At 50.2% G+C, this 24,193-nt stretch overlaps 1 protein-coding gene across 12 annotated transcripts in view; it reads left to right on the top strand.

The window, feature by feature from the left end:
• ubtf (upstream binding transcription factor) overlaps positions 1-24,193 on the top strand; it is a 71,816-nt gene that overhangs the window by 5,245 nt on the left and 42,378 nt on the right. For all 12 annotated transcript variants that reach the window (XM_072561713.1, XM_072561717.1, XM_072561716.1 and 9 more), the window contains exons 2-4: positions 7,946-8,036; positions 18,584-18,756; positions 20,274-20,357. In XM_072561713.1, the coding sequence (XP_072417814.1) occupies positions 7,982-8,036; positions 18,584-18,756; positions 20,274-20,357 (312 nt within the window). In that variant the 5' untranslated portion in view covers positions 7,946-7,981. The remainder of the gene's footprint in view (positions 1-7,945; positions 8,037-18,583; positions 18,757-20,273; positions 20,358-24,193) is intronic.

The raw sequence follows: 24,193 nt of genomic DNA, 5'->3' as shown, positions 1-24,193 counted from the left end.
TGTTTCTCCCCCCCCCCCCCATCTGTTTCCCCCCCCCCTTCTCCCCCCCCCCCCATCTGTTTCTCCCCCCCCCCCCCCATCTGTTTCTCCCCCCCCCCATCTGTTTCTCCCCCCCCCATTCTGTTTCTCCCCCCCCCCCATCAGTTTCTCCCCCCATCATGTTTCTCCCCCCCCCCCCATCTGTTTCTCCCCCCCCCATCTGTTTCTCCCCCCCCCCCCCATCTGTTTCTCCCCCCCCCCATCTGTTTCTCCCCCCCCCCCATCTGTTTCTCTCCCCCCCCCCCCATCTGTTTCTCCCCCCCCCCCATCTGTTTCTCTCCCCCCCCCCCATCTGTTTCTCCCCCCCCCCCAATCTGTTTCTCCCCCCCCCCATCTGTTTCTCCCCCCCCCCATCTGTTCTCCCCCCCCCATCTGTTTCTCCCCCCCCCCATCTGTTTCTCCCCCCCCATCTGTTTCTCCCCCCCCCCCCATCTGTTTCTCCCCCCCCCCATCTGTTTCTCCCCCCCCCATCTGTTTCTCCCCCCCCCATCTGTTTCTCCCCCCCCCCATCTGTTTCTCCCCCCCCATCTGTTTCTCCCCCCCCCATCTGTTTCTCCCCCCCCCATCTGTTTCTCTCCCCCCCCCATCTGTTTCTCCCCCCCCCCATCTGTTTCTCCCCCCCCCATCTGTTTCTCCCCCCCCCATCTGTTTCTCCCCCCCCCATCTGTTTCTCCCCCCCCCCATCTGTTTCTCCCCTCCCCCCCATCTGTTTCTCCTCCCCCCCCATCTGTTTCTCCCTCCCCCCCCATCTGTTTCTCCCCTCCCCCCCCCATCTGTTTCTCCCCTCCCCCCCCCATCTGTTTCTCCCCTCCCCCCCCATCTGTTTCTCCCCTCCCCCCCCCATCTGTTTCTCCCCTCCCCCCCCATCTGTTTCTCCCCTCCCCCCCCATCTGTTTCTCCCCTCCCCCCCCATCTGTTTCTCCCCTCCCCCCCCCCATCTGTTTCTCCCCCTCCCCCCCCCATCTGTTTTCTCCCCTCCCCCCCCCATCTGTTTCTCCCCTCCCCCCCCATCTGTTTCTCCCCTCCCCCCCCCATCTGTTTCTCCCCTCCCCCCCCCATCTGTTTCTCCCCTCCCCCCCCATCTGTTTCTCCCCTCCCCCCCCCCATCTGTTTCTCCCTCCCCCCCCATCTGTTTCTCCCCTCCCCCCCCATCTGTTTCTCCCCTCCCCCCCCCATCTGTTTCTCCCTCCCCCCCCCATCTGTTTCTTCTCCCCTCTCCCCCCCCCATCTGTTTCTTCTCCCCTCCCCCCCCATCTGTTTCTTTTCTCCCCTCCCCCCCCATCTGTTTCTCCCCCCCCATCTGTTTCTCCCCCCCTCCCCCCCATCTGTTTCTCCCCCCTCCCCCCCATCTGTTTCTCCCCCCCTCCCCCCCATCTGTTTCTCCCCCCCTCCCCCCCCATCTGTTTCTCCCCCCCTCCCCCCCATCTGTTTCTCCCCCCCCTCCCCCCCCATCTGTTTCTCCCCCCCTCCCCCCCATCTGTTTCTCCCCCCCTCCCCCCCATCTGTTTCTCCCCCCCTCCCCCCCATCTGTTTCTCCCCCCCTCCCCCCCATCTGTTTCTTCCCTCCCCCCCATCTGTTTCTTCTCCCCTCCCCCCCATCTGTTTCTTCTCCCCTCCCCCCCCCATCTGTTTCTTCTCCCCTCCCCCCCATCTGTTTCTTCTCCCCTCCCCCCATCTGTTTCTTCTCCCCTCCCCCCCCATCTGTTTCTCCCCTCCCCCCCCATCTGTTTCTCCCCTCCCCCCCCATCTGTTTCTCCCCTCCCCCCCCATCTGTTTCTCCCCTCCCCCCCCATCTGTTTCTCCCCTCCCCCCCCCATCTGTTTCTCCCCTCCCCCCCCCCATCTGTTTCTCCCCTCCCCCCCCATCTGTTTCTCCCCTCCCCCCCCCATCTGTTTCTCCCCTCCCCCCCATCTGTTTCTCCCCTCCCCCCCCCCCAGTTTCCCCTCCCCCCCGTTTCCCCCGTTCCTCCCCGTTCCTCCCGTTCCCCCCGTTCCTCCCGTTCCTCCCCTCCCCTCCCCCCCTGTTTCTCCCCTCCCCCCTGTTTCTCCCCTCCCCTCCCCCCCCCGTTCTCCCCCCCCCGTTTCTCCTCTTCCCCCCCCCCCTCCCCACCCCCCGTTTCTTCCCTCTCCCCACCCCCCGTTTCTTCCCTCTCCCCACCCCCCGTTTCTTCCCTCTCCCCACCCCCCGTTTCTTCCCTCTCCCCACCCCCCGTTTCTTCCCTCTCCCCACCCCCCCGTTTCTCCTCTCCCCTCCCCCCCGGTTCTCCCCTCCCCCCCGGTTCTCCCCTCCCCCCCGGTTCTCCCCTCCCCCCCGGTTCTCCCCTCCCCCCGTTTCTCCCCTCCCCCTCCCCCCATTTCGCCCTCCCCCCCTTTCTCCCCTCCCCCCCTTTCTCCCCTCCCCCCCTGTTTCTCCCCTCCCCCCCTGTTTCTCCCCACCCCCCCTGTTTCTCCCCACCCCGCATTCCCTCCCCCCCCGTTTCTCCCCTCCCTCCCCCCCCGTTTCTCCCCTCCCTCCCCCCCCGTTTCTCCCCTCCCCCTCCCACCCTTTCTCCCCTCCCCCTCCCCCCCGTGACTTCCCCTCCCCTTCCCCCCCCCCGTGACTTCCCTTCCCCCCCCCCGTGACTTCCCTTCCCCCCCCCGTGACTTCCCTCCCCCCCCCCCGTGACTTCCCTCCCCCCCCCGTGACTTCCCTCCCCCCCCCCCGTGACTTCCCTCCCCCCCCCCGTGAATTCCCTTCACCCCCCAGTGAATTCGCTTCCCCTCCCCCCCCCCGTGACTTCCCCTCCCTCCCCGTGACTTCCCCTCTTCCCCTCCCACTCCCTCCCACCCCCCCCCCGTGACTTCCTCCCCCCCCCCGTGACTTCCTCCCCCCCCCCCCGTGACTTCCCCTCCCTCCCCCCCCCGTGACTTCCCCTCCCTCCCCCCCCGTGACTTCCCCTCCCTCCCCCCCCGTGAGTTCCCCTCCCCCCCGTGATATCCCCTCCCTCCCCCTCCCCCTGTGAGTTCCCCTCCCCCTCCCCCTGTGAGTTCCCTCCCCCTCCCCCTGTGAGTTCCCCTCCCCCTCCCCCCGTGACTTCCCCTCCCCCCCGTGACTTCCCCTCCCCCTCCCCCCCCGTGACTTCCCCTCCCCCTCCCCCCCGTGACTTCCCCTCCCCCTTCCCCCCGTGACTTCCCTCCCCCTTCCCCCGTGACTCCCCCTCCCCTCCCCTCCCCCCCCGTGTCTCCCCCTCCCCCTCCCCCCCGTGACTCCCTCCTCCCCCTCCCCCTCCCCCCCGTGACTCCCCCCTCCCCCCCCCTCCCTCCCCCCTCCCCCTCCCTCCCCCCTCCCCCTCCCCCCGTGACTCCCACCTCCCCCTCCCCCCGTGACACCCCCTCCCCCTCCCCCCGTGACTCCCCCCTCCCCCTCCCCCCCGTGACTCCCCCCTCCCCCTCCCCACCGTGACTTCACCCCCCCGTGACTTCCCCCCTCCCCGTGACTCCCCCTCCCCCTCCCCAGTGCCTCCCCCTCCCCAGTGACTTCCCCTCCCCTTCCCTCCTTCCCCCTTCCCTCCTTCCCCCTTCCCTCCTTCCCCCTTCCCCTCCCCCCCTCCCCCCCCTCCCCCCCCTCCCCCCCCTCCCCCCCCCTCCCCCCTCCCCCCTCCCCCGTGACTTCCCCCACCGTCTTCCCTTCCCCCCGACTTCCCCTTCCCCTCCTCCCCCCCGACTTCCCCTTCCCTTCCCCCCCCGACTTCCCCTTCCCCTTCCCCCCCCGACTTCCCCTTCCCCTTCCCCCCCCGACTTCCCCTTCCCCTTCCCCCCCGACTTCCCCTTCCCCTTCCCCCCCCGACTTCCCCTTCCCCTTCCCCCCCCGACTTCCCCTTCCCCTTCCCCCCCCTGACTTCCCCTTCCCCTTCCCCCCCCCGACTTCCCCTTCCCCTTCCCCCCCCCGACTTCCCCTTCCCCTTCCCCCCCCGACTTCCCCTTCCCCTTCCCCCCCCCGACTTCCCCTTCCCCTTCCCCCCCCGACTTCCCCTTCCCCTCCACCCCCCCGACTTCCCCTTCCCTCCACCCCCCCGACTTCCCCTTCCCCTCCACCCCCCCGACTTCCCCTTCCCCTCCACCCCCCCGACTTCCCCTTCCCTCCACCCCCCCGACTTCCCCTTCCCCTCCACCCCCCCGACTTCCCCTTCCCCTCCACCCCCCGACTTCCGCTTCCCCTCCACCCCCCCGACTTCCGCTTCCCCTCCACCCCCCCGACTTCCGCTTCCCCTCCACCCCCCCGACTTCCCCTTCCCCTCCACCCCCCCGACTTCCCCTTCCCCTCCACCCCCCCGACTTCCCCTTCCCCTCCACCCCCCCGACGTCCCCTTCCCCTCCACCCCCCCGACGTCCCCTTCCCCTCCACCCCCCCGACTTCCCCTTCCCCTCCACCCCCCCCGACTTCCCCTCCCCCTCCCCCCCGTGACTCCCCCTCCCCCTCCCCAGTGCCTTCCCCTCCCCAGTGCCTTCCCCTCCCCAGTGACTTCCCCTCCCCCTCCCCAGTGACTTCCCCTCCCCCTCCCCAGTGACTTCCCCTCCCCCTCCCCAGTGACTTCCCCTCCCCCTCCCCAGTGACTTCCCCTCCCCCTCCCCAGTGACTTCCCCTCCCCCTCCCCAGTGACTTCCCCTCCCCCTCCCCAGTGACTTCCCCTCCCCCTCCCCAGTGACTTCCCCTCCCCCTCCCCAGTGACTTCCCCTCCCCCTCCCCAGTGACTTCCCCTCCCCTTCCCCCCTTCCCTCCTTCCCCCCTCCCCCCCTCACCCTTCCCCTCACCCCCTCCCCCCCTCCCCCTCCCCCCCCCAATCCCCCCTCCCCCCCTCCCACTCCCCCCTCCCCCTCCCCCCGTGACCTCCCCCCACCGACTTCCCCTTCCCCTCCTCCCGACTTCCCCTTCCCCCTGACTTCCCCCTTCCCCTCCCTCCCCCCCCCGACTTCCCCTTCCCCTTCCCCCCCGACTTCCCCTTCCCCTTCCCCCCCCGACTTCCCCTTCCCCTTCCCCCCCTGACTTCCCCTTCCCCTTCCCCCCCCCTGACTTCCCCTTCCCCTTCCCCCCCCCCCGACTTCCCCTTCCCCTTCCCCCCCCGACTTCCCCTTCCCCTTCCCCCCCCCCGACTTCCCCTTCCCCTCCACCCCCCCGACTTCCCCTTCCCCTCCACCCCCCCGACTTCCCCTTCCCCTCCACCCCCCCGACTTCCCCTTCCCCTCCACCCCCCCGACTTCCCCTTCCCCTCCACCCCCCCGACTTCCCCTTCCCCTCCACCCCCCCGACTTCCCCTTCCCCTCCACCCCCCCCGACTTCCCCTTCCCCTCCACCCCCCCGACTTCCCCTTCCCCTCCACCCCCCCGACTTCCCCTTCCCCTCCACCCCCCCGACTTCCCCTTCCCCTCCACCCCCCCGACTTCCCCTTCCCCTCCACCCCCCCCGACTTCCCCCTTCCCCTCCACCCCCCCGACTTCCCCTTCCCCTCCACCCCCCCCGACTTCCCCTTCCCCTCCACCCCCCCGACTTCCCCTTCCCCTCCACCCCCCCGACTTCCCCTTCCCCTCCACCCCCCCGACTTCCCCTTCCCCTCCACCCCCCGACTTCCCTTCCCCTCCACCCCCCCGACTTCCCCTTCCCCTCCACCCCCCCGACTTCACCTTCCCCTCCACCCCCCCGACTTCACCTTCCCCTCCACCCCCCCGACTTCCCCTTCCCCTCCACCCCCCCGACTTCCCCTTCCCTCCACCCCCCCGACTTCCCCTTCCCCTCCACCCCCCCGACTTCCCCCTTCCCCTCCACCCCCCCGACTTCCCCTTCCCCTCCACCCCCCGACTTCCCCTTCCCTCCACCCCCCCGACTTCCCCTTCCCTCCACCCCCCCGACTTCCCCTTCCCCTCCACCCCCCCGACTTCCCCTTCCCCTCCACCCCCCCGACTTCCCCTTCCCCTCCACCCCCCCGACTTCCCCTTCCCCTCCACCCCCCGACTTCCCCTTCCCCTCCACCCCCCCGACTTCCCCTTCCCCTCCACCCCCCCGACTTCCCCTTCCCCTCCACCCCCCCGACTTCCCCTTCCCCTCCACCCCCCCGACTTCCCCTTCCCCTCCACCCCCCCGACTTCCCCTTCCCCTCCACCCCCCCGACTTCCCCTTCCCCTCCACCCCCCCGACTTCCCCTTCCCCTCCACCCCCCCGACTTCCCCTTCCCCTCCACCCCCCCGACTTCACTTCCCCTCCACCCCCCCGACTTCCCCTTCCCCTCCACCCCCCCGACTTCCCCTTCCCCTCCACCCCCCCGACTTCCCCTTCCCTCCACCCCCCCGACTTCCCCTTCCCCTCCACCCCCCCGACTTCCCCTTCCCCTCCACCCCCCCGACTTCCCCTTCCCCTCCACCCCCCCGACTTCCCCTTCCCCTCCACCCCCCCGACTTCCCCTTCCCCTCCACCCCCCCGACTTCCCTTCCCCTCCACCCCCCCGACTTCCCTTCCCCTCCACCCCCCCGACTTCCCCTTCCCCTCCACCCCCCCGACTTCCCCTTCCCCTCCACCCCCCCGACTTCCCCTTCCCCTCCACCCCCCCCGACTTCCCTTCCCCTCCACCCCCCCCGACTTCCCCTTCCCCTCCACCCCCCCCGACTTCCCCTTCCCCTCCACCCCCCCCGACTTCCCCTTCCCCTCCACCCCCCCCGACTTCCCCTTCCCCTCCACCCCCCCCGACTTCCCCTTCCCCTCCACCCCCCCGACTTCCCCTTCCCCTCCACCCCCCCCGACTTCCCCTTCCCCTCCACCCCCCCCGACTTCCCCTTCCCCTCCACCCCCCCCGACTTCCCCTTCCCCTCCACCCCCCCCGACTTCCCCTTCCCCTCCACCCCCCCCGACTTCCCTTCCCCTCCACCCCCCCCGACTTCCCCTTCCCCTCCACCCCCCCCGACTTCCCTTCCCCTCCACCCCCCCCGACTTCCCCTTCCCCTCCACCCCCCCGACTTCCCCTTCCCCCTCCACCCCCCCCGACTTCCCCTTCCCTCCACCCCCCCCGACTTCCCCTTCCCCTCCACCCCCCCCCGACTTCCCCTTCCCCTCCACCCCCCCCGACTTCCCCTTCCCCTCCACCCCCCGACTTCCCCTTCCCCTCCACCCCCCCCGACTTCCCCTTCCCCTCCACCCCCCCCGACTTCCCCTTCCCCTCCACCCCCCCCGACTTCCCCTTCCCCTCCACCCCCCCCGACTTCCCCTTCCCCTCCACCCCCCCCGACTTCCCCTTCCCCTCCACCCCCCCCGACTTCCCCTTCCCCTCCACCCCCCCCGACTTCCCTTCCCCTCCACCCCCCCCGACTTCCCCTTCCCCTCCACCCCCCCCGACTTCCCCTTCCCCTCCACCCCCCCCGACTTCCCCTTCCCCTCCACCCCCCCCCGACTTCCCCTTCCCTCCACCCCCCCCGACTTCCCCTTCCCCTCCACCCCCCCCGACTTCCCTTCCCCTCCACCCCCCCCGACTTCCCCTTCCCCTCCACCCCCCCGACTTCCCCCTTCCCCTCCACCCCCCCCGACTTCCCTTCCCCTCCACCCCCCCCGACTTCCCCTTCCCCTCCACCCCCCCCGACTTCCCTTCCCCTCCACCCCCCCCGACTTCCCCTTCCCTCCACCCCCCCGACTTCCCTTCCCCTCCACCCCCCCCGACTTCCCTACACCTCCCCTTCCCCTGCCCCCCCTGCGCCGCCCCCCCTCCCCTGTGCCCCCCCCCCCCCCCCCCCCGAAGGAAGGGGACAGGGAGGGTGTTGGACTCGAGTGGCATGCCGCAGAGAGACATAACTTGCAAAGGGAGGGGGAGGGGGTGGCGGGAGGAGAGTGCATGTTTACTACGGCTCAGCTCAGCTCCTCTGTCTAACCTTGGTCTTATCTGCTCCGTTAGGTAGTTGAGTTGAACCCGTGAAGAGTGTGGAGCAGCATGAACGGGGAGACAACCATGTCTGCCACTGTTGAGTTGAGTGATGCAAAAGAAGGTGAGCACACAAGAGTGTATGTTATGATCTGAAGACCCCAGGGAATCTTTATTTTCTCCCAATAAATACTTAGCTGCATACAAATTAAATGGTACTGAGGTCTGCCACTGCGTATTTCATACACAGAATGAAATTAATTTGGACAATTAATGTGAAATTTATCTTTGCACACCAATTCACCAAGTCATCAATAAAGCAATATTCATAAATGTAATGAGCTGAAAGTACCTGTGTATAGCAGCCGCATTTTGTGGCCTTGGCAAAGACTTGATTTGCAATATCAAGTGGAAATATTTACAGAATTGTATTGGTCAAAAATGGCTTTACCAGCTGTGATCTTTATATCTAAAATGATGGAAGGAATATATTAATCATTTTGTATTTAGCTAGGGCAATAGGAATTATATCAAGCATTATTTATGTTCCAGATGTTTGTTAAATTGGCTGCAGTCCTATACTAATACTACTACTAACACTTTGTGCTATGTTATTACATAGTTAAAGCACAGGTGATTCTCTAATGACATACTGGCTGCTGGAAACCCTGAAAAAGAAAGAGTGCAAGTTGTTCTGATGAAAGTTTAGAGCTGAAATGGTGACTGTCTTCTCTTTCCCCCAGAAATACCATCTGACCATAGCACCTGCAGCAGTTTTTAAAATTACTGCTCATCCAGATGCTAACTGGTTATCCTTACAAGAAACCTTTTGAGATTTTGTCAGCCTTTAAACATTTTTGTTGATTTCTGCTTCAAAGATCTTCAAGGGTTCTTTGGAGGGGGTGGGGGGTGATCTTTGGTCAGACCGCCTCCAATTTCATCATTCTCCCAGTTTAATCGGCTTTCACACTATTTCAAAAGGGCCTGTAGCACTTGTATCCCAAGTCCTTATTTCACAAGATAGTACTGTTCAGGTCAAGTAAGGAATAGAATACCAGGAATTTGTTACTTCTGGAATGGATAGAGTACAAAGCACATTTTTAGCTATACTTTACATTGACCAATGAGATTGAGAACATTCTGCTTTTCTATCCATGAATTAAGAAGCACTTTTTTGCCTATGAGCCTCAAGCCAAGCTCGAGAAGAATCCATATATTAGATATCCTGTTTAGTTGAATCGGACTCCACTTTCTCTATGTTGAGACACATTAGCTTATCTAGATTGAGTTTAGACATAGATTTTCTTAAGCCAAGAGTCATGGGCCATAAATATGTAGGCCATTAACTAATTCAAATCCATAAGTGTCCCAGCACACTGATTTCTGCTGGGTTGCATTGATTCTAGTGTTCCAATGGTGGCCATGGTATCTTGAAACTATGTTAATTCCAAAGGTAATAATTCCCAATCTTTTTGATCCTGAGGAAGAAAGCAGCAAGCTGGAAATTTGAGCCTCCAGTAAGAAGACTGGTATTATCAGCTTCTCATGATTTAGTGTTGATCTTGTGCGTCAAGTTCATTTATATCATCCTGATTGCAGCGCAGATGTTTTCTACAAAACATCACCATCAACACACCAGTTAAGTGAAAATGAGAGGTGTTAAGTCATGCACAAAATATTAGCACAGAGTTTGCAGAAAAAGTAACAGTAACATTGCTAGTGTTTGGCAAGGCAGCTTCAAACGAAGCATATCGGACAATTAAATATGGAAGTTGCTGAGTGAATTTTCCTGCTCCTTGTGGAGGCTTCTCCATATTGTATCTTCCCTGTCTTTGAACCACCGAGTGTGTAAAGTTTCCCTACTTGCACACTAAGTATAAATGCTCCCTCTGAACTGCCCGTGTACATGGATTTGTGCTTTTCTGAACTGAAGTGTACAATGAAGAAAACTTGAATTTTTCGAATAATATGGTAAGTCTTGACTAAAGTACTGAGCAACCCCTCTAGCTCTGAAAATTCTATTGATGTGATGTCTCATTTCTTCAGGTTTTAGAAAAGTATAAAACACTTTTATTGTCTTATTCCTTTCTTTGTTCTTTCATTTTGTGCAGGATTTGGTGTTGAATTAAATACTGTAAGTTCCACTTTTGATTCAGGTTGTCCATCTCGGTAAAATTCTTGAATTGTGACTGAGATGAAACGTTGCTTGAACAATTCGGTCCAGATCCTGGGCGTGTTTTTTTGAATGTCTGATCAGCGCAAAGTCCACAAAGTGTGTGAGCAAGTACAGTGAATGATGCCCACTGGCAAAATCTGAACGATTGTAATGTAATCTCTCCATCGCTTGCTTTCAGTAATGCTCAGAGCGGTCTCATTTGATATCGCTATGAGAGAATGTTGCAGGTCAGCATACCTTGCTCAATGATCATGTCTAAATGATGATTTGATGGTTTGCACATGTTCCCCAAAGATCCCACAAGTTCCAGCCATGCTGGAGATGTTTGAAATCACACAAGGTAATTTCTTCCTAATGTATATACAATGCATCAGTTTTAACTGTTCAAAACACAAGCTTATTTTGCTAGTAGGTAAATTAATGATTTGCAGGAATTCCATGTTAGTGTCCAGCTATTTTTGGCTACTTCACGAATGATCTTCCCTCTGTGCTAAGGTGATAAGTGGGGATGTCTGCTGATGATGGTACATGTTCTGCAACATTCAGGTACTGAAGTAGTCCGTAGTCGTCTGCAGCAAAACCTTGATGACATTCTGGCTTGAGCTGATGAGTGCAAATAACATTCCCATCTCACAAGAATCAGACAATGGCCATCTCCAGCAATAGAGAACCTAACCATAGTTGCAAGACATTCAATGATTTTGCCATCACTGAATTTCCGCACTATGAGCATCCTTGGGTTGCAGTTGATCAGAAACTGAAGTGAACTGGCTACATCTGTACTGTAGCGTCAAGACAGACCAGAATTTAAAGTTCTGCAGTGAGTGGTTCCTTTCCTATCTCCCCAGTCTCTGTGCTTCATCTATAAGACACAAGTCAGGGGATGTGAAGGAGTGCTCCCTACTTGCCTGAATGGGTGCACTTCCAATGACTGAAAGTTTGATGGCGTCCAAGGCCCACTAGACTGACATTCCATCTACCAACTGCAATCATTAACTCCCTTCATCAATGTGTAGTGGCAGCAATGTGTATCATCTACAGGATGGAAGACATTACTAAAACCTTCAACCTCATAGATGGACAGATTCAGCCAGTACATGGGAAGACCACCACCTGAAGTTTCCCATTTAGCCACATACCATCCTGACGTGGGAATATATTGCTGTTACTTCAGTATTGTTGCAACAAAATCCTACTCCTAGTAGCGCTGAGTGCATCTACAGATCACGACTCAGAAGGGCAGCTCACCTACCAGCTTCTGCAGGGCCATTAGGATGGGCAAGAAATGTTTGTCGAGACAGTGACACCCACATCCCATGAAGAAATTCAAAAGCAATGAAGAATAAGCATGCAAGGTAGCACACAGGGTCAGGGATCCATTCCACGGTGTACACCTGGATCATACGAGTTGCAGTGGTTCAAGTGACTGCATACTCCCACCTTCAAAAGGGCCATCATTGCTGGGCTTGCCAGAGATGATCATTCTTATGAAAAAGAATCTGACTCGTGCTGCTTTGTCATATGTTAGATAAGACTAAGTTTTAGAGAATGCATGTGGATTGGAAAAAGTGAGGAAGGGGAATACTTCAATTATTAGATGTTATGAGCCATCAAGTAATATGTCAGTGGTGGAGCATGGAAGATAGTTCAGGAAAATAAGCAAAGGAGCAGAACAATAATGGGTGAATTTGAGGACCGACCAAGATAAGCCTTACCCATAACTTCAAGTGCAGAAGACGTTACAGTGCATTCAGAAAAAGTTTCTTGGATCACCCTTAAGTTGAACAATAAGTATGGAGAAAATTAATTGGGTGCTACATCATGGCATTATAACCTTTATAGGAATCAACCATCACAAATGGTCACAAAAGACCATGTAACGTAGGGCATTTGGTTCAGATTAACAAAACAACGTTAGCAATGAGCAATAATATCCAGAAATGGTAGATATTAATGTTTTAGATTTTTTTAGATTAGATTACAGTGTGGAAACAGGCCCTTTGGCCCAACAAGTCCACACCGACCCGCCGAAGCGCAACCCACCCATACCCCGACATTTACCCCTTACCTAACACTACGGGCAATTTAGCATGGCCAATTCACCTGACCTGCACATCTTTGGACTGTGGGAAGAAACCGGAGCACCTGGAGGAAACCCACGCAGACACGGGGAGAACGTGCAAACTCCACACAGTCAGTCGCCCGAGGCTGGAATTGAACCCGGGTCTCTGGCGCTGTGAGGCAGCAGTGCTAACCACTGTGCCACCATGCCGCCCCGTGTATGAGTATAGTTAAATACAGTTAGGTGCAAACTGGATTCACCATTGTAGTGATTCATGGATAAACTGAACTGAAAGTTAAAGACTTGTATGAATGACTTCTGATGAAATAATCAAGCAATTAAAAATAAGTTTTGGAGGCTCAGAAGGGAGTATGATTATCTGATAATAGAAGAAAATAGTAAACTTTGTGTTTCCATTGGTTGGACCAGAGTGCTATTACCCATACTATCCATGTATTCTACTCCATATTTCAGGGCCTGTTGGTTAGCAGTGATAAAGAATGAGCCATTTTAAGACTTAACAAGCATGGATACTTGTCTTAATAACATTATATACTTTTATTACATTGCAACAATAGTTACAAATTACATCGGCTAATTAGATTTTGTACTCTGCCAGTCATGAGCCAGGATAACCCATTGGACGCTATTGTGGTCGAGAGCTTGGGACTCTTTTTAATTTTCCACCTGAGACTGAAATGACATCAGTGCATGCGAAGCCGAATGCAATCTCCAGCATTGACGCTTTCTGAATCATTGCCTTAAACAGGGCTTTTATAAATTGGTAAAATAATGGAGGCTGGGCCCACTGGGATAAGGCAAGGTATCTGGTGCAAATGGTGATCATTGTACCATAGCTGATAATTGACATGTTGCATCCTCCGCTATAACGAATAATGCAGATAAATAAAGTTTCTGGTGTAGTGATGTTTCCCCGTCATTTGTGTTGTTGACAGGTGTTTCTGCCTTCAAGAGGCAAAGGGAGCAACTCCTCCAGTTCTGCAGTTACAAATCCATCTCCTCTACTCTGCCAAAGCAGTTTTCTGAGATGTTGGTTGTACTTTACTATGTTTCTATGCTTTATAATTACAGGTGATGTCTTTCATCTCTAAAATGTGAAACCTACTATACAGGTGTAAATAAAAATAGATTGGGGTTTTTCACATCTGATTGACTGAGTCTTGTGGTAAAAATGTCAAAATCTCCTACACTTGGAGTTTTACGGGACAGAAACAGACTCTTTGGTCCGATCAGTTTTTTAGATTAGATTAGATTACTTACAGTGTGGAAACAGGCCCTTCAGCCCAACAAGTCCACACCGCCCCGCCAAAGCGCAACCCACCCATACCCCTCTACATTTACCCCTTACCTAACACTACAGGCAATTTAGCATGGCCAATTCACCTGACCTGCACATCTTTGGACTGTGGGAGGAAACCGGAGCACCCGGAGGAAACCCACGCAGACACGGGGAGAACGTGCAAACTCCACACAGTCAGTCGCCTGAGGCGGGAATTGAACCCGGGTCTCTGGCGCTGTGAGGCAGCAGTGCTAACCACTGTGCCACCGTGCCGCCCACAGTTGATGCCGACCAAAATCCCGAACTCATCTAGTCCCACCTGCCTGTGCTTGGCCCATATCCCTACCAATATTTATTATTCATGTACTTACTTATTTAAATACGTTTTTAAAGGTAACTGTACACACATCCATCATTTCTGGCAGTTTGTTCCACGCACAAACTAGTCTGCGTGTTTTTAAAAGAAACATTGCCTCCACCATGTCCTTTCTTAAAACTTTTCTCCCCTTTCCTTAAAAAATATGCCCCATAGTCTGGGAATCCCTCTGAAAAAAACACCTGCCACCCACCTTGTGATTTTATAAACCTTTCGAAGGTCACCCCTCAACCGCCAACGGTTCATGGAAAATGCCTCAGTCTTTTCCTGTCTATTTTTATATCTCAAACACTCCATTCTCAGCAACATCCTTAATTTTTTTCTGAACCCTTTCGAGCTTAATAATGTCCTTCCTATAACAGGTCGATTAGAACTAGATAGTACTCCAGAAGAAGCTACACCGACATCCTATATAACCGCAACATTGCATCCCAACTTCTATACTGAAAGGCCTTAGCAATGAAGTCAAGTGTGCCAAATGCTGCTTTAACCACCCTGTCCAAATGTGATGCAAACTTCAAAGAATCTTGTGCCTAACTCCCTAGGTTTGTCTTTTAATTGTATAAGTCTTGCCTTTGCATTTTGGTAAAACAACCAATACCTCACATTTTCCAAATTAAATGCCATCTGCCACTCCTCAACCCATTGACACAATTGATTAAATTTCTTTGTAATCTGAGATAACCTTCATTGTCCACGATACCACCAATTTTGGTGACATCTCTATTAACCATGCTTTCTATGTTTTCATCTAAGTAATTTATGTAAATGACAAAAGTGGACCCAGCACTGATTGTTGTGAAACACTGCTGGTCACAGGCCTCCAGTCTGAAAAATTTTGTCACTATCACAGCAACAAGGACTGTATCATTTAACCTGGTTAAGTCCCTTGGTCCTGCATGCATTAACCATGTAATGTTGATGTGGAGAGTAAAGGTGGTCAGGTTGGAGATGTTCAGAGGTTTCAAAGAGAAATGCACTACAAATTGAACTCTACCTCCTGTGTATTGTGGATCGGAACACGATAGTTTAGTAAAACTGGCACACTGGGCAAGAGACGCATTTGCTCCTCCAGTATTACACAGGGGCAAGAGGTATAAGTGAACCTCAACCATGATCTGTGTGTGTTAGTGACTTGACTACCTAGAGTGTTGTCTAGCGATCTCTGAGAGTTATAGCTTTGAGAACAGCAGTTAAACATTTCTACCCTGCTGGTAAATAAAGTGAAAAAAAACTGAGTATTGACAGCCATCTCACTTTGAAAGAAACCAGAACAAAGGAATTTCAATCAATTGGAAGGCCAAGTGTCTTGAAATTGACTTAACTGCCAACATCAATGCTATCAATAGTATCTATTGTGTGACAACTACTGTATTCAATCTTTGTTGTTCAAACTGATCTTTTTTTTTTGACTTTTCTAATGGTGTTGCTTTAATTCTCATTTTAGTAACTAATAAGTTAATTCTTTTGTTGAGAGAGCCTGGTTAAGTTGGTTCCTTTAAAAAAAAATCATTTGACCTGGGAGAAAAGCATTCACGGAGAGGGATTTCTTTGCAAGTTAACCTTGTGACCAACCACAGGGGCAAGTGAATAAAGTAGAAGAGCCAATTTATCTCTCCTCACCTGGGAGCTGCTCAATTTGGCATATTTCATCTGGAGCCATAATAACTTGAACCTCACCTTGAGGTCTGGTAATGGCAGCAGAAACACAGCATTGGCGTGCTATATCATTGTTAAGTGAAAGTGCAGCAGCTGTCTGCCTCAAAGATGCCAGTTCCCATGAACTGACAGGATAGGACAATCAAGACCAGTCAAATATTCTTTCACTTGCAGTAGGCACAATAAATTTAAATTCAAATTGACAATCCCTTCTCTTCTTTTCCTCCTCCCCACCCATCCCAATGAACCACCCCCAATCCAACTTTTTATTAAATGCATTTTTAGATGTGTACTAGTGTACACGTGGGCACTGACTATCTTTGGTTACCATCTTTAGGTACACAAACCACAGTTTTGTTTTCTTAGAGTCAAGCATATTATATAAAAGAACTTGCTTGACCCACATCTAAATTTTGGATAAATAGATGTTGGTCCATCCTGGGCCCTAATTTTTATTTTCTAATTAGATATAAATGCTTTGAACTCTAGTATAGGGATCACAATCTTGAAATATGCCAACAGATGGTAATAAATAAAATGCTGTAGGAAGATTGAGCAGGTTAGCAAAATGGGAGTTAGAGTGTACTTAGTGTGAAGTAGATTTTTTTTGTAAAAGAAACAGTGGATTATTTAACAGAAAAAAGCTGAAAGATCCTGGGTATAAAGTGGGAGGGGAGGGAAGTTGAGTGTCAGTTACATAATTAATTGGGTAGGTAGCACATTTTGGGCATTATAACTGAGACAGTAAATTTAAAAAAATGTTTTCGTTCCATAATATGCCCATTCTAGCAAAGTCATTAAAGATCACATCACAGATTTACCCAGATAATGTCAGGGATGGGTGAAGCTACTTTGACTATTTTCATTGGTGTACAGAAGACTTAATTAAATTGATAAGCTTTTAATAAGAGGTTTGACTAGTGTGAGTACCAAAATACAGGTTTCCTCTGGTCAAGAAGTCAGTGGATAGTGGCCATTAATTTAATATCACGGTGGGGAAAAATATGTGAGAAATGAGAGCAAAATAATTCCCTGATGTAGCCTTTTTGCTTGAAATAACCATCAGATTTTGACCTTTTCCAGGAAGGTGAGATTGTCATACCACTTTGATCTTTCCAAACATAAAAATAGCCATGATGCTGATCTTAAAAGATCTTGAAGTAAATACGTTGTGCTTGTTTTTTCTCTGGTGACATCTTCCTCCCTTTTACGTACTTGTCTTGCATTTGTGCTGTAAAGTAAGTGGGAACAGCAGCAGAATTAAACAACCACAATAAAATATTTTGTAAAGATGAGCTACCTTAAAGCCAGAAAAGACTTTGGTGATCCAAGAATGTTATCCTTTCTTGTCAGCAACTTGCCAAGGTACATAAGAATGATTTTCTTTCACAAAAGGAAGAGGTGTGAGCCTAACGTGGATGGTTCTGGATGGGTGGGATTATCAACATTGGGGCTCTTGACTAAATTCAACAGAGAACAGAGCAATGTGTGAACTTTCAAGACTATGCTTATTAGAAGGAAAGTAGGTTTTATGCCATTCTAATTTCCAGGATAACTTGCAAGATGAGGTGGAAAAGGCAATTCCTGCAACTCAAACATTTGCTGCAGTATACTCTAGTAAATATGTATAAAGTTCTAATTAGTTTTGTCTAACCACTTCTTAATGTATTGAATGTTCCCATTTTCACACTTCCCTCAAAGTGTCTACTCTGGTTATGTTTGACAGAGTTTGTTCTTAAGAACTATTTTCTTCAGTTACAGGTCTGATTTAGGTACACACAAATTCCATTTAGAAAAGTTACAGTAGAAAGTAGGTGCAGTATTTTGAGAAGAGACCTTAATGAAACAAAACATTAAACTTGTATTTGAAAAATAAAATGTTTGTAGAAATCTCAGTTGAAATTTTATTTATTTTGGATACTTTTCCCAGAGCATGACATTTTTGATAGAGATTGTGCAAAGAAATCACTACGTTTGAAAACCTGAAGAGTATTTTTTCTTGGTTTGATTTTTCTTTTGACTTCAACTCTTGCTATTGCCCTGTGCTCCTACTGAAGTATGCAGGGCTGAGGTATTATTAGCTTGACTAAGATGGAAAGACTTGTCACAGAATGGTGCTTGAAATTGGCACCTTTTCCCTATTAAGTTCTTCACAATTTCAAGTAAGTTGGATCTGACTGGGGTATATTAATTCTCTTTTTAAACCTGTTAACAAATATTTTTCAAATTCATTGTAAGTTTGGGCGGCATGGTGGCTCAGTGGTTAGCACTGCTGCCTCACAGTGCCAGGGACCCGGGTTCAATTCCCGCCTCACGCAACTGTCTGCGTGGGTTTCCTCCGGGTACTCTGGTTTTATCCCGAAGATTTGCAGGTTAGGTGAATTGGCTGTGCTAAATTGCCCGTAGTGTTAGGTGCAGGGTAAATGTAGGGGAATGGTTCTGGGTGGGTTGCTCTTTGGAGGGTCAGTGTGGACTTGTTGGACCGGAGGGCCTGTTTCCACACTGTAGCTAATCTAATCTTTGCAGTGTGGTTTTCTTGATTCTCGTAAGACTTGTCAGACACTGGTGACTGCAATTTATGATTTTTTTTGCATTTGTGAATGACCGGCACAATTAAGTTACATTTTGCTGCAGGGTTACATTGACCCACCAAGCCAAGGGTTTCTCTTTAATATGTGTAAAAGACAAATTAAACAATTTGGGCTTTTGATCATGATCTGTTTGATATCCATCTAACTGTCATTACATTACATGTAAAAACAATCTTTTGCATGATATTTTAGATAAATGGAAGCTATCCATCCAAATGGGTTTGGTGCTGATGAGTTCATCTTGGGGATCTTTGCTAATTCAAATTTTGGAGAGAAAGGGTCTGCGAACTATATTGTTGTTGAGCTTGATTAGCATTTAACAACAACCATTTATTGACATTTTAAATTCAGTGCATCTGGCTTTTCTACCTACTATCTTTTATTCAATTTAAAGCTGAATCGTTCAGTCTCTTTGACGGGTGTCATTTGTTTAATTTAAAGGTATTTCTGAAATTGCGACATTAATGTTCATCCCAGTGCAAGCTGATTTCTTTCGTTGTTCCACAGATTGGCCAAAAGAGGACATCCTTGGCCTACTGGATAGCATGAGGAGCATTGTCCCTTCTAACGATGTGATGAAATTCAAAACAACAGAGTCTCACATGGATTGGAATAAGGTGACTTTTGCCCATTACACAGCCGAGATGTGCAAACAGAAGTGGACAGAAATCTCACATGAAGTAAGCATGAATGTCGTTCGTGTTTATAGCTTGGAGTATGACTTTCCTTTTAAACTACTCATATTCCAAACGACTGTACTTCAGCCTTCGACATGTTGAATTTTAGTTCAATTATTTGCAATCCGTTGTCTGAATAGAGCCCACGTGACAGTTCATCAGGAATGTAAATCCTCAAAACTTTTCAGCATTGTTTGGGGTGACAGTTTGATTTATTGCTCAATGAGTTGGGAGATTTTTTTTTCTTGGTGTTCCCTTCGGTGAATATCAGGAAACTCTGCAATACCTGAGGTTTATTTTCTGCCCAAAGTTCGGGTGTGGAAGTTCGGAAATTGAACAATATATTTCCAGCACCTGTCAGAAAAGTAGAAATAGCAAGTTTTAGAGATCCTTTGATCTAATTAATTGATCATCCATTGGTTGATCCATTTCCAAATGATTGAAGTTTGTTTACAAGTTATTAGAAACAAGATCTCAGAATAACCAGGTCGAAATATGGCTGAAAAGAACATGATTGCTAATATTTAGTGAGCACCAATAAGACCAGATTACTAGTGTTCAATAAAATCAGAACAGTCTAATGGATGGTTTGAAAAATAGGTTTTTAAGATTTGATATTAGCAAATGAATGGCAGAAGCTATTCAGCATAGATAAGAATGGTGCTGCGCATGTAGGATTGGGAAATTCCAGATGCAGCTTTACCAGGCAGTGAAAGTCATTTAATGGAGCTAATCTAGCCAACAATGCACCAGAAGTGAGATGGATGTAAGTAAAACAAATTAGACTTTCGGGATGGTTCTTCTCGGGTCATGGAATACAAAATTAATACTATGCTCGGATGTAGCCGATGCACAAGACATTCAGTTTTAGTAAGGAAAAGATATTCTGAACACCTTGGGAGATGATACCAACTCTTAATTATGAAGATGTACTCCAATAACTGGGTGATTTTAGTTTGGAAATAAGGTATTGGAGGGGGGATATGTTTGGGTGGTGGGCAATCCATGTCTATAAAATCCACACGCAGAATTAGGTTAGATGGATACAGACTTACAGAGACTCATTGCACTTGTTAATATTATTCAAAGTGCAGTGAAAGTAGTACTTTAGTACTGTAATAAGAGAATGTCCCAAAGTATTATAGTTAATTCAGGTTGGCTGACTTAAAGTAGGGGAGTTTTTCATCAAAAACTTATTATTTTCCCTAATATGTGGGACACTGAAATTGCACTGCCTATTAGATTGGATGACTGTACTTCACTATATTATTTCCCCTTTTTGATCTTGTTGAACTGAGTCCCTCTGGCATCCTCCCAATAACCTCTGTGATGCAGTTTCAGGATGAGCACTTTTATGTGAATGGCTGGGTGGAAATCACATGGCTAATGGGTCTAATCGGTTGTTAACTCTTCAATGGATAAGTGACCAATGTCGTCTTGTATTTTTTGAGTATGGAACTTGAAAATGGCTGCTTTTTTTCCCTGGAATTTTTAACTTCATTATTCAACCTGTGTTTCAGGTGAGAAAGTTCCGCACTTTATCAGAACTCATTATAGATGCGCAAGAACATGTGAAGAATCCTTATAAAGGGAAAAAACTCAAGGTGAGCGTTTGACCTGCAGAAACCAGCCTGAACATTTATCATTATTTCTTGTTGCTTATGCAAAAAGAAAATGTGATCATAAAACAACATTTTAAAATTTATTTTTATCCATAATATTTTGGAAGCAGGTGAAACATTCACTGTCAAGTGGCACAGTGGCTGAGTGGTTAGCACTTCTTCCTCACAGCACCAGGGACCCGGGTTCAATTCCAGCCTGTGGCGATTATTTGGAGTTTGCACATTTTCCTGGCGTCTGCGTGGGTTTCCTCCCACAGTCCAAAGATGTGCAGGCTAGGTGAATTGGCCATAGTTTTCAGGGATGTGTAGGTGAGGTGCATTAATCAAGGGTAAATGTAGTGTGAAAGAGGAGGGGAATGGGTTTGGGTGGAATACTCTTCAGAGGATCAGTGTGGACTTGTTGGGCCGAAGGGCTTGTTTCCACGCTCTAAGGAATTCTGTGATTCTAAGTAATTAGTATTGGAGCCACTAATTCCAAACAATTCCGGAGGTTTTGCACTGAGCAGTTCACCCTGATTAAAACTGCAGCCTTGTAACAATATATTTGGATATTGTAATTTGATACATTTCCACGACAAGCAGCCTGACCTTTTGAACTTTCATTTGACTTGCTGTGTACTTGTAGAAGCTACTAATTAGGAGCATTGGAAGAACTGGCTTCTGGATCATTATGGGTGGGCTTAGGAGCGTATTGAGTAAATAGAAGCATTGGTGATGCACCTTTAGTCCTCCAATTTGTTTCCTGAATCTTGTTTGTTTCTGGAAATCTGCCAAGGTAAAGTGCACTCAATTTTCTTTAGAAAACCTGAAAAATAAAGGAGTCAAATCATGACTCCAACTTAATGGAAGCACCTGAAAAAATTGCATTTTCTTAGCATTTATAATTGCTGATAATTGACTGCTTTTCATGTTGCAGAAGGGCCTACCATCTATTGTGAATTTCTTGTGTTGGGGATGGAAAACTCAGCTGGAAAGATTCTTCATGCACCTTCTCTGGGCATGTTTGCAGTTCAGATGATGTATTTTTTTTCTCCTCAGACCTGAAAAAGGATGGGTTAATGTGGAAGTGGTGAAGACATTCCAATTGTTTTGTGTCAGAAGTGATTTAAATTGATTTACATCCACTTTGGTGAAACCTTTTATGTGATGTCCGAGACCCTACTACGTTCAGCTGCTTCATCAATGACACTATCTTTACCATATAGTCAGAAATGTGCAGTCATCAGCGAACATTCCCAATGTTCATGGTTTCCAACTCCTCAGGTACTGAAGTAGTCCATGTCTAAAGGTGGCAAGATCTGAAAAATATTCAGGCTTGGGCTGACAAGTGGCAAGTAACATTCATGCCATACAAATGTCAGGCAATGACTGTTCCCAATAAGAAATAATCAGGTGCCACATGTAGGCAGTGCGGTCGCTCAGTGGTTAGCACTGCTCCCTCGCAGCACCAGTGACCGGGTTCAATTCCAGCCTCGGGTGATTGTGTAAACCCCACACAGACATTCTCCCTGTGTCTGCGTGGGTTTCCTCTGGTTTCTCCGGTTTCCTCCCACAATCCAAAGCTGTGTAAATTAGGTGAATTGGCTAAGCTAAATTGTCCGTGATGTTCAGGGATGTGTAGGTTAGTTGCATTAATCAAGAGTAAACGTAGGGGAATGAGTCTGGGTGGGTTACTCTTCGAAGGGTCGGTATGGACTTGTTAGGCCGAAGGGCCTGTTTCCACACTGTAGGGCTTCTATCTATTCTATGTGACATCCCCATTACTAATAATCTGGGGATTACTGACCAGAAATTGAACTGGACTTGCCATATAAATAGTGACTACAAGAGTAGGCCAGAGGCTAGGAATACTACACTGAGCAAGTCGCCACCACATACAACGAAGCCTCCATGATTTACAAGACACAAGTCGGCAATGTGATCGAGTATTTCCCATTTCCTTGGGTGGATGCAGCTCCAACAGTGCTCAGAAACCTTAATACCACCTAGTACAAAGCAGCCCGCTTGATTGGCACCACATCTACTCCCTCCACCACTGTTGCTCAGTAGCAGCCGTGTGTAGTACTGACAAAATTCATAAAAGATCCTTGGATAACACCTTGCAAACCCTAAGGCACTTCAAGTTAGAAAGAATGAGAGCAACAGATACATGGGAGCACCACAATTTGCAAGTTCCCTTCCACGCCACACTCAATCCTGACTTGGAAACATGTCACTTCCTTCAGTGTCGCTGGGTCAAAATCCTGGAATTCCGTCCATACTGGCATCATGGGTCTACAGTCAGCATATGGACTGCAGCAGTTCAAGAAGGCAGCTCACTACAATCTTCTCTTGGGCAATGAGGGATGGAAAATAAATGCTGACCCAGACAGCAATGCTCACATCCCATGAGTGAATTTTAAAAATATCTGTTCTGTGTGCTCATTGTGTCATGTTTCACAGAATTTTGAAGAATGCTAGAGCAGTTGAATTAGTTTATACTATAGTATAATATGTCTTGTAATTAAATCTATTGCCTTATTCCCTTCTGAACCTTGGATTGGAGGTATTGGTTTTTTGGCTTTACAGATACCATATCAAGATCTATGGATCAACTGCAGATGCTATTAAGTAAGAGTTTCGCATTCTGTAACAATATGTATTTATCTTCTGCTGAAATTTGTCACTCTCCTGCTCTGTCAAGCAGTTTGCTTGGAGCAATTAAGCTGTCCCATTCAGATGCAAACACACTTTACAATTGTTTCAGATACATGTACCAAAACTTGCGAGTGGAGCAGAAAGCTTCTTAAAATCTACCTGTCTCCAGTGCTATTTTAGCCTGAAGAGGAGGTCTGCTTTCGGGCCTTTTGGAGGAAGGTTTTTGGTAATAGTTAGGGGACACATGTTTGTAGGTATATGCTGCTAGTGCCATCAGAGATTAACTCTTTTTGTAAAACAAAATGTTTCCTCACTGCCATTAGTCACTTGCATTCATATTATTATGTGAATTCAAGACTTGTGCTCTGCATTTGAAGCAATCAGTGACTAAAGTAATCTAAAAGTAAGAGCTGTCTGCTCCTAGTACATAATACTATTTTAATTTTAATTGGGTATATGTTACATCCCTTTCATGATTACTAGGTCAAAATGCTTAACTTTTCTACTTTCCGTGGGAATATATATATACCACTGTGGATTTCAGTGGTTCAAGGAGGTAGTGGTAGGGCATTTGGGGGTGGGCAATAAATGCTGCTTGCCAGTAGTCCCTTGATTAAAAGAAGTATGATATGGTTATCACTATTTTAGATTTGTGAACTGGGGTTTCTTTCACCAGTTAGTCCTTTAAGCATTGCTGGTGCCCCCCTAAATCCTAGTGTGCCTTGGACAGCACCTTACAAACCCACAGGCACTAACATCTAGAAAGGATGAGGGCAACGTATACATGGGAACACCACTATTTGCAAGTTCCCACCATGCCAATCTCAGTCCTGACATGGAAACATTTCACTGTTCCTTCAGTGTCGCTGGGTCAAAACCCTGGAATTCCCTCCATAATGGATCTAACGGCAGCACATGGACCGCAGCATTCCTGCTGCATCAAGATAAATGCATAGAACCTCCACAGGCCATTTGGCCCAACAAGTCCACACTGATCCTCTGAAGAGTATCCCACCCAGACCCATTCCCCGACCTTATTACTCTACATTTACCCCCAACCAGTGCACCACCCATTCCTGAACACCGCGGGCAATTTAGCATAGCCAATTCACCGAATCTGCGCATCTTTGGATTGTGGGAGGAAACTGGACCACCCGGAGGAAACCCACTCAGACGTGGGG

The sequence above is a fragment of the Chiloscyllium punctatum genome, chromosome 42, assembly GCF_047496795.1.
Source record: "Chiloscyllium punctatum isolate Juve2018m chromosome 42, sChiPun1.3, whole genome shotgun sequence".
Lineage (NCBI taxonomy): Eukaryota > Metazoa > Chordata > Chondrichthyes > Orectolobiformes > Hemiscylliidae > Chiloscyllium > Chiloscyllium punctatum.
The sequence above is the reverse complement of the archived record's forward strand: the minus strand, read 5'-3'. Positions and strand labels throughout refer to the sequence as shown.